The sequence below is a fragment of the Lichenostomus cassidix genome, chromosome 9 (genome assembly GCF_008360975.1).
Source record: "Lichenostomus cassidix isolate B80296 chromosome 9, HeHo_3.0, whole genome shotgun sequence".
Classification (NCBI taxonomy): Eukaryota; Metazoa; Chordata; class Aves; order Passeriformes; family Meliphagidae; genus Lichenostomus; species Lichenostomus cassidix.
The window spans coordinates 7,630,354-7,645,478 of record NC_139490.1 but is presented as its reverse complement, the minus strand read 5'-3'; the positions used below and the strand labels follow the sequence as shown (position 1 = coordinate 7,645,478).

The 15,125-nt window shown below is 41.2% G+C and overlaps 1 protein-coding gene across 9 annotated transcripts in view; it reads right to left on the bottom strand.

Annotated features, from left to right (window-relative positions):
- The window catches only part of ATP11B (ATPase phospholipid transporting 11B (putative)), a 67,297-nt gene extending 54,046 nt beyond the window's left edge, over positions 1-13,251 (bottom strand). For 5 of the 9 annotated variants that reach the window (XR_014854007.1, XM_085069117.1, XM_085069116.1 and 2 more), the window contains exon 1: positions 13,006-13,251. Coding sequence is in view for 8 of the 9 variants with exons in the window: in XM_085069117.1 (XP_084925243.1) it covers positions 13,006-13,032 (27 nt within the window). In the remaining variant the exon portion in view is untranslated. The remainder of the gene's footprint in view (positions 1-13,005) is intronic. The other 4 variants (XM_085069119.1, XM_085069120.1, XM_085069114.1 and 1 more) reach the window with 1 other exon arrangement.
- Positions 13,252-15,125: the final 1,874 nt, after the last annotated feature.

Genomic DNA, 15,125 nt, shown 5'->3' with positions numbered 1-15,125 from the left:
TAATCTAGGGGGTCCCTAAATTGTATATGGGGGATATCGAGGGGACTCGAGTCGTCGTGGTGCACCTGGAATCCTATTAAACCAAGGTAATACCCTTTTCCTATACTGCGTGTCTGTGTCTCAAATTTTTATCAGCATTTAAGACATCAGTATAACCAAACAACAATTTTTGTAATCCATGAATATTTCTAACACAGGACATTAGGCATGTTCACATTCAGGATGGTGTAATTTTAAAGTAAAAGAATAATTAAAAAAACCTCTCAAACATACAAATGTTTGTGTTTGGCATCATTACTACAGAAGTATTCTGCTTTAGAAAGAAAAAGGACCAGAATTATGAACAGAGAAAGAAAGGAAGGGGGATTTTCCAAAGAGATTTGAAGGAGAGTAAACTTTAGATGACAAGCAGTGGAAGGCTGGTCTAGTCACATGCTCCAGGGTGAAAACTTGTTTAAAGATAAGAGTGGAGCAGGGAGACAAAAAGTAGATAGGGGAAAGGATGGAAAAAAATACACACGATACCAAAAACAAAATGCAAGGAACTGCATTCACAGCTTCAAGAAAATAAATTCAAACATGAAAGGAAGATGAAAAAAAATGTACCTGTTAAATGCTGACAAAAAAAATTTAAAAGAGAACAGTGTTTGTAGCAGAAGCATTTTGGATATCTGACATTAGTGACACAATATTTCTAAATCAATCCAGAAGATGCCACAAATAAAAGTGTTTTGCAAGGACGAAAAAATGCGCCTAATTAGTAAGACTTCATACACAGCTCTCTTCTATCTCAGAAAATGTCTGGCACTCACAAAATGTCAGACATTCTCACTTTGGAAAGTCAGACTCTACAGCCTGAAAAAAATCCACTCTAAATCAAACAGATGTAAAGCAAGGAAAAAAAGCCACAAAGAGCAAAGGAAACAAGTGGCAGTCTTCTTTCTGACAGTGATAAATGCTAACCTGCATGCCACTTGCTGAACACTATTAGAAGATAAATCAAAGATTACTGAGTGACTAGGATATCACTGAATTTTTTATATGCCCTCTTTGGGCCACTATCTAAACACCTGAAGGTTGATGAGTTTGATGACATTTTATTATGAAAAGGCCTCTGTACAACTCCAGCCTCACTGCACAAGCCCTTCTATCAGAGATGAATACCTCTGCTGAAGCAGACTCAGATGATTAAAAGCAAGAAATCTATTTTCCAAATAAATCAGAATCTCAGGCCATACAAGTTTACAGGTGCAGTTGTGCAGCTGAAACAGCTTGAATTTGCAGTCTATACAGATTTCATTCTGTTTTGTTGACATTTGCCACAGAAAAGGCACAGAAGCTGTGCAGTCAGCAGATCACAATGCACACGCAAGGCAAGCTGGGGACAAAAATTCTTCAGTTGTCAAAGCTACGGTTGGAAAAGGACACATCCCTGACAACCTTAGTGACTTGGCTGTAGTCACAGCGGGAAGTGAGTCTCAGAGCTAGGAACAAAACCCAGATTCCCTAAGCTTTATGACTGTAACTACTAAAAATCACTTGAAATTAGCCAACAACTCTGCCATCTCATAATTAGCTGATGAGACCACAACCAAGCAGATCTTCCAGGGAAATTTTAATTATGTATCTCTCCAAGGAAAATTCTGCACAGGCATTGAACTTCATTGTTCAAGAGCTGAAATGCCTTTAGCTCTTCTCTAACTATAGGGCTGGTCACAGAGCCTGCTCCTGACACAAAACTGATTTGTAGTCCAAATTTCTGCCCAGCACAGGGATTTTCCACAGTAACTCTATGCAGCCAGCAAAGCAGTGCAGAAAGCACACTGTTTCCTAATTTCACTTAATAGACAGTTCTCTCTTGTTCTAACGTCATTCTCCAACTCAGCTGCAAAAGTAGGGTAACATGCCCTTGTCAAAGGATTTCTGCAGCTAAACAGCATGAGCAGAGAAACCCTAAATTAGAGTCTTGCAAAATGATTAAGTTGTCACCAATATCTTTCCAAAAAAAGTTAGTTTTCCTGCAGCTATCTAGTGATTTCTACCCAAGCACACAGATCATTGACTCCATAACAAATAATGCTGAATTTATTACAAGAACTGGTACTTAAGGCTTCTTGACCAGTTATATTACAGCCATATATGTTACACGAATCACCTTTGAATAAAATTTGACCAGAAGATGAAGTGACCTGATTTACTCCCCTTCATGTTGCAAATGACAAGTAGATTTATTGGCTAAAGTTCAGTCCTTCAGATGATTTACCAACACAAGCCAGGCATTATCTACCCTTGGAATACAGCTCTCATGTAATCTTTGATAAACACCTCCCCAGCAGAAGTTCTGCACCCAGATGAACTTAACATGGTTGGTTTTGAAAATAGCCTAAATGCATGCCACTTACATACAGCATACACATACTCCAGTCAGGCTGAGCTATAAGGCACAAATGAAAATAACCTTAAAAAAAAGAAAAAGAAAGAAGTGATTCATAGTTTTCATTTTTAATAAATTTGAATGACTCTAAGCAAAGTCGAAGCAATTTTACTAAACTTCTTCAGCAGTGATTTCATTGCTGTTCTAAAAGTTAGAGAAAGACATTCTTTGTGCAGTAATTAGGCCCCTTTAAAACAGCACAGAAAACATATCCTGGGGAACTGAGGAGAAATGTTTGACTGCAATTTTATGCAATTTATTTCATGAAAGAAATGGGATTCAACAGCCACCCCCAAACAACCCTCTCCTACATTTTGTCTGCATCTCAACCACCGCACTTGGAGAATTGCCCATTGGCCATTAGGTACAGAAAACTGATCCAACCAAACTGTCATTTCCCAACTTTGGTTTGTGTTTTTGCTTTTGTTTGGGGCTTTTTTTCCTCCCACTTTTTTTAATGTGTCATGCCAATTGTCTGGTGATTTAATAAAAAGCTTCACTGTGAAAGAAGAGTTTTACATTGCTGCTGAGGAAGCACTAATAACACATTTAACAAATTAAGCAACCACACAGGAAGCAAATGAGAAACAGCACGACAAAAAAGACCATCCCAACACCTGCAAGTGCAAAGGAAGAAAAGAAAAAAAAGCTTTTGCAGTCAACTTGTTGCTATAACATACACATCTACTGCAAGAATTTTAACTCTTCAATACACTATTATTGTATGGCAGTGTGCACCAACACCCTCCCCACACACTCTACAGCACTGTTAAGTGAGATAGCAAAAATCCACAGATCTTTCAGCAAGGATTAGTGACATGAGACCAGGAAACACATCAATCTCATTATCAAGCTTTGCAATACATTGATAATTACAATCATCTGACAGGCAATTTTTGCTTACGACTCGCATAGACTTAGTATAGTTTAGTATAATCTCCCAGGGTTTCTTATTCATTACTCACAGCTTGGGGGGGAGGCAAACCACCAAACTTCTATTTGCCAGAAGAACTTCTGCTATGTGACGACTGAAAAGTGAAAGGGGTTTGAAAAAAGGAAGTCTCATTAAGAGCCTCTTCCTCCTTTCAAAACCCACACTGAACACTACAGAGAAAAGCAGCAGTTACCCCCTAAAACCTTTTGAATATCACATACTACTTAACAAAGCTAATAAACAGAAGAAAGTGTGGTCTCAGAAGCCCTTTTTCCCAGGGAAGTGACTTGACTGATCGTGGCTGCAGAAGCAGAACACCACATTTCCTGGCAGACAGCCCAAAAGTCTGCTATTACACTGCTGTCAAGATATATTTTGATTAAAGGTGTTTTGAGGAAATGGATTTTCTTGCTTTGGATTTTCTTCTGAATATACATAGAATACTTTTCCCTCTGTCAGATAAGATGATCTATTCACACTCCATGCCCATTTTCAAAAGTCTGTGTAAATTTGTACTCCATACAGTCAGCCAATAATTCTTTCAGTCATGTAACTGGGCAGTAGTCAAACTGAATTTGGCTTATCAAAGGTTAGCACGAAGGAAGAAACAGCCTCTCACAGCAATTTTAAACACTGTTCTAACAACTAAAATAGTGAATCAGCTGAAGCACCCTGATGTGTACACAGTGCCATGCAATTTGTTCCTCCCTTTTTAAATATCACTGCAGTAAAGAAATAAAACTGTACTAGAAGTTGTGCACTATTCATTCAACTTCCTCTTTCCACTTACTGTATCTACAGCTGTTGAAAATATCTGATAATAAATCATGTCGTAACCCCCTAAAAGACCTATAACCAGATTACATTATTTTGTGAAAACACACCCTCTAAGCAACAAGGCCCAAGAAATCATGAGGCAGTAATCCTTCCTTTCACAAAGTTGAAATATGCCTCGTTGCTTTAAGAGAAGTCATACTGGTGTTCACCACAAAGTCCTGGTTACACAGAGCTCAAGTTGTTCTTATTTTACCTTATTTTACATACTATTTTATCAAGATGCTCACCAAAAATAACTTGGAAAAATCCCTACTTAAAATTTTAAAAAATCACCCATCTTCACTTTATCTATGTCCAAAACCAAAAAGCAAGGTAAACTGGCCTCATTATGCTTTCTAACATAGCAGCACTCTCAAAGACTGCTACAGCATGTCCAGTTCCTGTTAGCAGCACAGGATTTTAACAGAGGTTCAGGTAAATTGTTTCATTCTAAAATAGTCCAGCTTGCATCAATGAAGGAAATGGCTTTCTTACCCTCCCCTACAATCCAAATCACAGCATTTATAAAGCATAATCCATTTTGGACTTTATATGACAAAACAAACCTAAGTCCTTGTAACAGCTGCTCTTTCGTGCCTGTCTTCATCAGAATGCCAAGATTCACATTCTTCCTACAGTTTAGTATTCCAGTACCCAAACAGGGCCCACAAGAAAGTCAGGGAGGGACTGTTTACAAGGGCTTGAAGTGATATGACAAGGGGGAATGGCTTTATACTGAGAGAGGGCAGTTTAAGATTAGATATAAGGAAGAAATTCTTCTTTGTGAGGGTGCTGAGGCCCTGGCACAGGTTACCCAGAGAAGCTGTGGATGCTCCATTCCTGTAAGTGCTCAAGGCCAGGCTGGATGGGGTTTATCCTCTTCCCTCAATTTATTTAACCAACCAAATGCATTCCTCGTCTGTTGCTCTATTTTAGGATGCTCCCTGTCAGACACACACATCATCGATAACAAACAGATCCAGTGACACTTTTGCTCAGATGCTTTTTGGAAGGAAACAGACTTTACAATAAATATGTCCTCAGCTCCAATGAAGGAAGAAACTTACTTAACAGTCAGTTTCTAACAAACAAGCCACAATCCCAAAGGCAGGGCTAGTGGCTCCCAAGTTACATTTCAAGGCCAAAGAACGCTCTCTAAATTTTTTATCTTTTAAAAAACATGCTTTATGTTGAAGTCCAAGAAGTTGAAGAGATGCCGAGGCTTGACGGTATCTGTGCTCCAAAATGTTTGGTCTTTTGCCACTTGCTCCCAAAGCAGCCCATTGCTCTAACATGGAAATGAAGATGCCTTTTAAGTTCCAACTGTACAGTTCTAATTTCAGAACTAGAAGTTTTCCTCTCTGGGCTCCAGCAATTAGTTTTCTTTATCTGCAATATCATCTTCCTGTCAGGCATGTACAAAAGGAGAGTAGGCAAGATTTCTAAAGCTGAAGGGTGACTTCAGACACCCATCAGGAGACAACTATAGGGCATTATATTTTATAAAATAAGAACTGAGAGCTCAAAAATCATAAGCCACTTTTTCAGAAGACTTCTCAAAATATACAAACTACATTGAACATGGAAAGTGCTACAATTCTGCAATAATCAATCACAGAAACAGCAGCTACTAAACAGGTCACACTAAGAAGTACAGAACCAATGCAAGAAATGAAACATTTAACATACAAATCTTTCATGTACATTGAATGACCACAGCATCTCGGAAAAAGAACCCCCTCAGTTGTATCCTTTCTGTACATTCCCTGCATTTGTTAAGTAGGTTTGCAGCAGATTTTCAATATTAAATGAGGAATTTAAATCTGTGACAGGCTATGAACTTTCACTTAAAACTAGAAACCAGCTTAAATTTTGTAGACAGTAATTTCACCATAAAAAAATTACATTTGTCAAGTCCGTGACAGGAAAAATACAGAGCACTCATACATTCCTTTATGTACTGGCATACTATATACACTTTTATCTTAAAATTAAATGCTGCTTACCGTCTGCTTTGAAAAATCATTTATAAAAGTATTTTACACAAGCATGAGGGGCTCCTGTTCTGGACTACTAATACAGCCATTATTGAAAACGCCTGTTTTCAATATTTGGATTTGTTCCAGTAGGCAATAGCTACTTATGCCAATCAGCTCTTGCCCTGTGAGTCTAATTCACACTTTCTTTCAGCACGGAAAAAACCCAACAAACCCTTTCCAAAAGCATCTTCCTCCAAAATCACTGTTAAATAATAAATCTTCAGCCTTTTTTCAAAATGTGTGCCAAAATTATACTGACAATTGCTGACAGTGGCTGCTCAACAAATTTCACAGGAAGAGTATTTAGTTCATAGCTGGAACTGTCTAGCTCTTCCTTTTAACATGCTTTGATAAAGCCTGCTCAGTAAAACATTAGTTTTGAGTCTACTCCATCCACCCAATAGCACTTTTAGTTCTAATTCCATTTTGAACATGATTTATGATCTAAGTGTCAGTTTAATGCTCTGCTTTCAGACGTGTACACACTAGTCTATCCTTAAAGCTTGCTAAATCTTAAGTTTCCTTTCTGCTTTGTGGCAATTCCCAAACAGACATGTAACTATCTACAAAAATAGATGGGTGGGCACAACCACCCATACAGCAGGAAAAAACACGCAAAGGAGTAACAAAATGCAAGAACAGATGACAACATGTATTTTTGGGGACAAACCATATAAAACCTCTTCCCCTAGTAAAACATTTCAGGATAAAAACAAACAGTTTGCCTTTTGTCTACATCATTATCTCTTTCCCATTTACAGGAAAGTTCTCCTTTCCCAGACTTATTTTTACTCAAAGTAAACAAGGAAAAAAATCCTCTTAAGTCACGGCATGTGGGAGGCCAAGGAATTGCAGGGGTTTGTTTTTAAAATCATGGTGTAGCTCTCACTATAGCCCTACTTTCTATCCTTTCTACCACAGTCTGTACTAATGCTAAGTGGTTTTCTCAACAGCAGGTGAAAATAGGTTTATATTAAAAAAAAAAAGTCTCACTGCAAATATGTCACCTGTGTTTTGCTAGAAGATATGACCTTGCATTTACAGAGGCACTTTGTCACATCTATTTTGCTGCAGTTCTTATCTGCTGGCTTAACAAACAGATTTTGTGCTAGAAATTGAAGGATTTTTTTGAGAGGTAAACTGTAGATACCTTTTTGCTGGTGACATAGCTACAAAAAAAGTCATAACTACTGAGCACACCACAATACAATCAAGAAAAAGAGAAAGCAGATCATCAGTGAAAACCGTAAGTCATGATGCTTTTAATGAAATTTAAACACATTTTTATATTTTTCTCTTATAACTTCTGTCTCTCCATCACAAAGCAAATGTCAGTTTTAATGAAGTCAGCAAACCCATTTAAAACTAGAAAAACAAATACCAATGATATTCAAAACACATGTTGAATGTTATTAAATCCAGCACATATTTACTTGCCTTAGATTATGAATTTTACCTTCCAATGAGAGTACAGAAATGATCTCTTAGCAGTAAACAGAACCTTCCACCCATCCCACCAGATACTCCCTACTGAACAGAATACAAATAGTTTTTGCTCATTGTCAACAAAATTATATTTTTCTCCCTCTTCTCCCTCAGTCACACAAAACCCATACACAGACAGTAGTTATTAAGGGAGCAAGACCCTGTTAGTGCAGGAATGTTATACAGTCAATTAAATAGTCCTGTTATTGAGTGATAAGTGGAAATCTGGCACAACAAAAATTTGCTGCTTAAAAAGCTCATGGCTAGGAAAAAAATAAAAGGAGGATGGAACAAGATACAGGTCAAATATCCAAGTATCACAGCAAAGCAGCCCATCAGACAACACTGATCTTCCCATTTTTAAAAGACTCTTTGAAAGAATCAGTGTCAAGTCTGGTTTGATTAGGTTTTGGTATGCAATTTTGAGATTTAGAGTTTAATTTTCATGAGGTAAGACTTAAAGATTACACACAGGAGACAACGGATGTCTCCATTTGGAGCAGACAGCTGGCTGAAGACAGGGCCAGGTTCTGCACACTTTGGAACACACTGTGCTGCAAATGTATCAGCCCTCAGCAGTCGCAGAATACAAAGAGAAAATAAGGTTATAAGACCCAAACACAAGGGAGGACTAGCCCAGCAGATCAAAGAATGTCTCTAGCAAAAAACCAGGGCCACATTTTCCCCTGTGCTAAGTTACAGGAGAGGAGTCCTTGACCTCCAGCTCTCAAACTACTCCAACAAAGCAATGCAACCTTTGGGCTGTTCTAACATGCACCTTGCTGATCCCTCACTGACAATTCAGAAGGTATTAACTGGGCAGTCTGAACAATGGGAACTCTTCTGAGCAAATATGCATTAATTTTTCTAGCATAAAGTACCAAGCACCCACTTAATTTTAGCCAGACAAGGGAAGATGCTTCACTGGCAAATAAGAGGGGGAAAATTAAAAAAAGAAAATCCAGAATAGTAAGGTGACTTCAGAAGCTAGATTCTCAGTCATTGGATTAGTTTAAAATATTTCTGGCATTCAGAAAATAGAGGGAACTCTTTGGAAATGAAAAAAACCAACCCCAGAAAGTAACTGCATTCTATTAAATGATTAAGTGAAAATAATACACACTTGTCAGTGCAAACTATGAGATAAATGCTATCCACCTTGTTCAGAATGCCAGTAACTGCAAGGTATTAAAAAATACCATCTGTCCCCTCAGAACATCTTAACAGTAACCAACATCTGAAAGGGAAAAAAAGCATCCCAGACATACAATCCTCTAGTGCTAATCTATTTTGAGGACATTCCCTTATTTGTAGAAGTTTTTCATTAGAACATATCTAGAAGATGAACACTCCTACAGATACTGTGCTGGATGAGGAGGGTGTGAGGTGTGACAGGGACTACCTACACAGAATAGTCAAAAACATTCCCTGTGATCACCCCTCAATGAAAGCGATGGAGAGCTTCTGAGCTTGATAAACTCCAGACATCCCTCCCAATCTGAACCTTCCTATAAACATGAAATAAATAGAATAGTCTGGTAGCTAGGTTTTACAGTTAATCTAGAGATTTTATCTTTGATTCACAGTTAAATAAGACAGCTGCATTTGCCCAAATACCCAGCTCTCCACAGCATTAAAGTTGTGCACTACGCATTCAGGTTCTTAAACTGCCAAATCCAGCAAAAGGCTTGTCTTGAATTGTGATTTATAAAAGAGGGGCCAGGCAGGCAGCTCTTGGTTTTCTCCATTCAGTATCCTTTGTACATCATTGAGCTGTTAGACCACAGATCAAAAGCCTCAAACTCATAATTGCAGTAGAAGAGAAATCCTGAGACCCTTCTCCGCTTGGCAGGACTAATAATTCAAAACTATGCAGCTAAAATCATGCATACAAGGGTATTCTATCACAATTTTCAGAGACCTCCTCACCAGACAACTGAAGGTATCATTACTTTCTGTTAATAGCACTGCAACAGCTCCTGCACTCCCTGTGCAGCACCAGACACAAGCACAGCCCAAAGGCTGTCACAAACCCACCAAATGACAAGTGGAACAGAAAGTCCCCGGGTGTTACAAATGTCACCCTACTCTCATTTTGTGTTGGTACTGCACAAACTCGACCATGAGAGCCACAATAGCACTTTGTACACAGATTAGCTCCGAGGCCTAACCCATCATACCTGGAAATGCAAATAACACATCCTATGCCATTCCTGAATGTTAATGATGCTTCCTATCAAGTGTTGTTTATCCGGTTGCTTTTTTCAAGCAGAGTTGGCTGTGCCTGTGGCGTTATGCAATCCTCAAAATCCACATGCCTACTGCTCTCTGAGATCTCAAGGTAACAGAGCTGGAACCCAAACATCTCTCCTGCCCAAAGGTTGTCTTTGTCAGGGCATTTTACTCAAAGGCATGAATTGTAACTCCATTTGACTCTAAATTTTTTCATTACTAAAGCGTAAGTACTTCCAGCTATTAACTAGATACTATAACATCACATTAACCAGAAAGTTAATGACTTACTATGCAGCTTTATTTAGCATGAGGCAGCATTAGATGGAAAAAACCTGACAAACTGTCTCTGTAGGGTGGTCTGAATTGTTTCCGAGCAAAAAAAAACAGACTGAAGGCCAAGATATCAAACAACCTGATGATTTGTGCCTCATAGGCATTGAAGGTCTACTACTGTCACCAATTTCTTATATACAACAAACCACTAAAAAACATCTAACACCTCAGTTAAAAACCTGTTATGGACTTGTTAGATGATAATAAGGACGAAGGAAATCTTACATTCTCAGCATGTCTCCTCAGAGGATTGGTCATGCATTGCTATCCCTTTTGTAGCTCTACAGGCATGCACAGGTCTTCACAGAGCAAAGCACAGCAAAGTCACTACTTTAAAAACTCAATTAAAATAGTCCGAATTCCATACAAGTTCACCTGCTTCATTTTCCCTGTCCCCTTTACCACTCTTGACAACGCAAGCTCTCTAGACCATATACACTCATGGGCACTTACGATATGAAACACTGCTCTCTTAAGCAAACAAGAAGTTGCAAAACAATTAATTGATTTCATACAGAGAGTACTTAATAACTACCTAAAAGCACCTTCAGCAAAGTACCAGTCCCTCCCCCTTTCTCCAATCCCTTACTACTTTTCCAGCATTTCTGCACACCAACGTTTTCCTTTTGTATTACTACATCCCACTTACATCACTCCCACATATTTGCCTAATTCCAACCCTCCTGTACGGATGAGGACCCTTTTTTAAAAACCTGTTGCCACATCAAGCACAGGTACAAGCCACGCTCCGCAACCCACGCATTCTTCTCCTCTCAGACACAGATTTTGGCACCTTTTGATTCAAATATTTCTGTCACCCCACTCTTCCCACTCATTCTGATTATTTTGTCAGCATCTTTCCCCATGTTCTCAGCCCTCTGACATTCTTTCAGAACCTAAACATGACAGCCATGTGAAGAAGAAAACATATGGTGGGATCTATGTTAAACCAACGATTACACACAGGGATGAGTTGTCTGAGTGTCCTTAGGAAGAAACATGCTGTGTGATACTTATCTTAGGCCATTTTTCATCTTTATGAGCTGTGAAACAACCAAGCCATTAACATCTATGACATCTATAGGAAAAAAAATCCACAAAACACGTATCACTGCAATATTTTTTTCTCATCAGTACTGTATTTAAATGTCTCTCAAGAATCTTGACGTTTTATTGTCCCGCTTTTCTATTGCACTAATTCCTCCCTGTCAAAACTAGAGCAAGTCTTAAACAATTATTTTGCACCGATTTCCCTCAGAAGTACAAAAACCTCCTAGTGCCAAGTTTATTGCTCATCTTGTTACACTAAGCTTTTACTTTCTATTAAGGGCAAACAGATTTCTGGAAAGCTGGTCAGTGTACTCGCAGTGAAAAAAGCAACCATGTTTGACACATGAATTGCTAGCACTGATACAATCCTAACCTAAACTCTACAGAAGACAGCATAACGTTGCTTTAAAAACCACACACACAAACCTCAAGCCACCTTCAAGTGGAAAAAATGACAGCTATGTTACACCAAACAGGCTTTTTTTCTAAAAACCGTGTGCACGATTATAACAGAACAGAAGAGTGCAGTCAGAGCTCAAACAGAGCAATTAATTTCCAGGTCAGTAACTCTTGGTGTCAGACCAAACTACTGAGCACTGTCAAGCTGGCATTGAGACCATCACCACAAGCTCTATCCCCCACACACAGAACTTGGACAATCTATGGGCCATGGGAGACAAGGCGAGGGAAGAACAGGAGGAAAAAAGAAAACACAATTTTTTTTTTTTTTTGTAAAAAGTGATGCAACCAATTCAACAAATCATTAGTGAGACAGAAGCTTCAACAATTAAAATCCGAAAACCTAACTAATACAAGCTCTTGCACCAACCTGGACAACATCCGTGATGCAAGGTAACTCCAATGAATGGAAAGTTATTTTACGAACGCATCATTTAGAAAAGAATGCCTCCCTTTGAAATAGTGCTGGCCGGGGCAGGAAGCCGCCAATACTTCAAATCAAAACAGTGAAACCCGCTGTACTTCCCTGCTACAGCAGCACAGACGTGACAGCCACAGCCACAGCCGCCTGTTTGCCCTGCTCGCTCTAACCCGCACAGCAAACAGCGCCTGTATGGGGACAGACACCCTCACTGCTGCCTTTTCCAAGTGCTTTCCCCCGCCAAAAGTATTTCACGGATGTTTTCCTTCCATTTCTTTCGCTTTCAAATCGTCAGCACGCAGCGGCTGCGAAGCGCTCAGGTACGGGGAAATTAACGAGAGAGACGCACGTCGGGTGAAAAAGCCTTAAAATGTATTTCGCAACGGGAAGGAGGAAGAAGCTGAGACTCTCTGAAGTGTCGTCCAGGGAAAAAGGCACTGTCATTTCTCCGGGAAGTTTGGGGAGCCCTTCCCAACGGGGCCACAGGTAAGGGAACGCACTGTCCTCCGTGCCAAGGGGGCTTCGAGGAAAAAAAAAACCACAAAAAACCTACCAAAAGCCAAAAAACCGAAACGCCCCAAACCCTCCCATAGGGGTTAAAAATAAAACTAAAAAACCCGACAATAAGGATCCAAGCGCAGCCTGCGGCTCTCCCCAGCCCTGCGGCCGGACTGCTCTCCACCCTCCCGTATCCCGGCCATGCTCCCCTCCTCCTCCGCGGAGCCGCGGCCGGGCAGCGCCGTCGGGACGGGCCGAGCCGAGAGCCCGCCGGGCCCGGGGGAGCAGGGGAGGCACCTACCAGCTGCTGCCGGACCCAGCGCAGCATCCCCGGCGGCGCGGCTCGCGGCCCCCGCGGCGGGGCTCCCTCGGCAGTGCCGCGCCCTCTCTCCGCTGTCGCCGCCTCAGGCGAGCCGCCCGCCGCGGCTGCTCCCCATGGCGCGGGGCCCACGCCGAGTCAGGAGCGGCACAGCCCCGCCGGCGCCCCGAGCCGCGGCTGCCGCCGCCATCACAGCGCGGCCGCTGACACCCGGCGGCTGCGGCCGCCCCGGGAAGTGACGTGGCGGGGCGGGCAGAGGGCCGGGGTGAGCATGGAGCCGTGATGGGGGGAGCCGCCGTGAGGGGGGAGCCGCCGCGATCCGCCCGGCGCCCGGGTTGCCGTGGCACGGCTGCTCCGCTGCCCCGAGCTGCGGCTTCTCGGGCACCAGAGCTGCGCGGGTCCGAGCGAGCCTCGGGCAAAATCGCAGCTCCCCGCACGGGTTCCGGCCGCAGCCCGTCAGGGCTCAGTGCCCTCAGCCAGGGCTTAGCGTGTGAAGGCCTCCTGTTCTACCCCAGTGAAGCCACTGCGGATTGTTTTATCTTTGTTTTCTCGCAAAAAATGCGAAGCGTGCACATGTTGGAATAAAGACTTGGAAAAGAGGCCAGCTAATCAGTCGCTGATTTGAAGTTAAAGCCCAAGGCACGGTGTGTGAGTCCCCCAAAGCAGGGAACACGAGCTGGAGGATCTGGCTCCCTGCTGTTGGCAGCAGTCATGAACTGCTGTTTGCTGAAAATCGGGGCTAGAAATGTGCTGATGTCAGGCAGTGATCTCTCTGAAATCTTCCACTAGAAGAAAACTTCCCACCTGGACAGGTTCCTGTGTCACCTGCTCTGAGTGACTCTGCCTTTATCAGGGTGTTTGGGCTCGGTGATACCCAGAGCTCCCTCCCAGCCTTGACAGATCTGTGATTTTGCTCTGAAAACAGCTGCTGCTTATGGCAACACAGCAGTGTTCAGCAGCAAACACTTGGACACACCTATACAAGTCTGCAGCTTCTGCGCCTATGGGACTAAGAACTAAAGGAGATTATTTTAAGCAGTAAAGACCTGGGCTTTTGTGGCCAAATACATTTGTCACTGAAGTCAGTGACAACTTTGACACTGACTTAAAGAGAAGTGTTTCTGTGTGTGAAGAGCACAATTCCTGCCGTTCCCATTTGTTCCCAGGGAATTATGATTTTTAGCAACGAATCATATCTGCCATAGTTTTTAGTGTTTGTGTAGAAAATTAGAATATAATTCAGGATTTAAGATGGATGATCTAATGTCTGAACAACTGAATCTTGTGGTGAATGCTGATGGTTTAAGCATTTGCATTTAATTAGAAAAATAACGTTTAAACAGCAGGGAATAAAACTATTTTTATCAGGCACTTAGGAAAGCTAATGTTAGCAAAACTCTGTATTAAATGCTAGGCATTATTTCAAAACATTTAAATACATCAAAGCTGATTTTCAAACAGCTTGCACTACCCTATTCATCTAATGTGAAGTCGAAAATAACAGAGTGATTTCATAGCTATGGCACGTTGCCTGGAGAGTGGCCTCAAGCCAGAAGCTGAACTGATACACTCAATATTCATGCTTCTCCTTTATCATCAGATGTAGAAGAGGGTCCTGACCACTACACACTGAAATTGATATGCCATTACTTTGAAGTGCAAGTATATTTGTCACTCTGTCCCTGCCAAATTTGAGTTGCACTTTCTGTAAGCCTCTGTTTCCGTGGCTTGCAGTTGTGTTACATAAAGCTGCTTGGCGCTGTCTGTTCCACATTTGCTGTAATGATACTGTTTCACCAGACAAAACTTGGAAGCAATTTGCAAGTGAATTGAACCCTGCAGTTTGTATTTTTCACTCTAAGATGTTTGTATTTTAGTAGATGGAAGTATATTGGTAGGATGGAATTATTTTACTCTGTGCAGCAAAGGCTCTGACTGCACCTTTTCAAATATACAGAAAAATTCCACTAGAAAAACATCCTGTCCTAGCATACTGCCTAGTAAAACTTTGCATCTTTTAAATTGCTCTAAAGCCCACACTAGACATTTATGAAGTTTCATCTCACCCTTGAGAAATAAATAGTTCTCAGAAGAGAAAATTG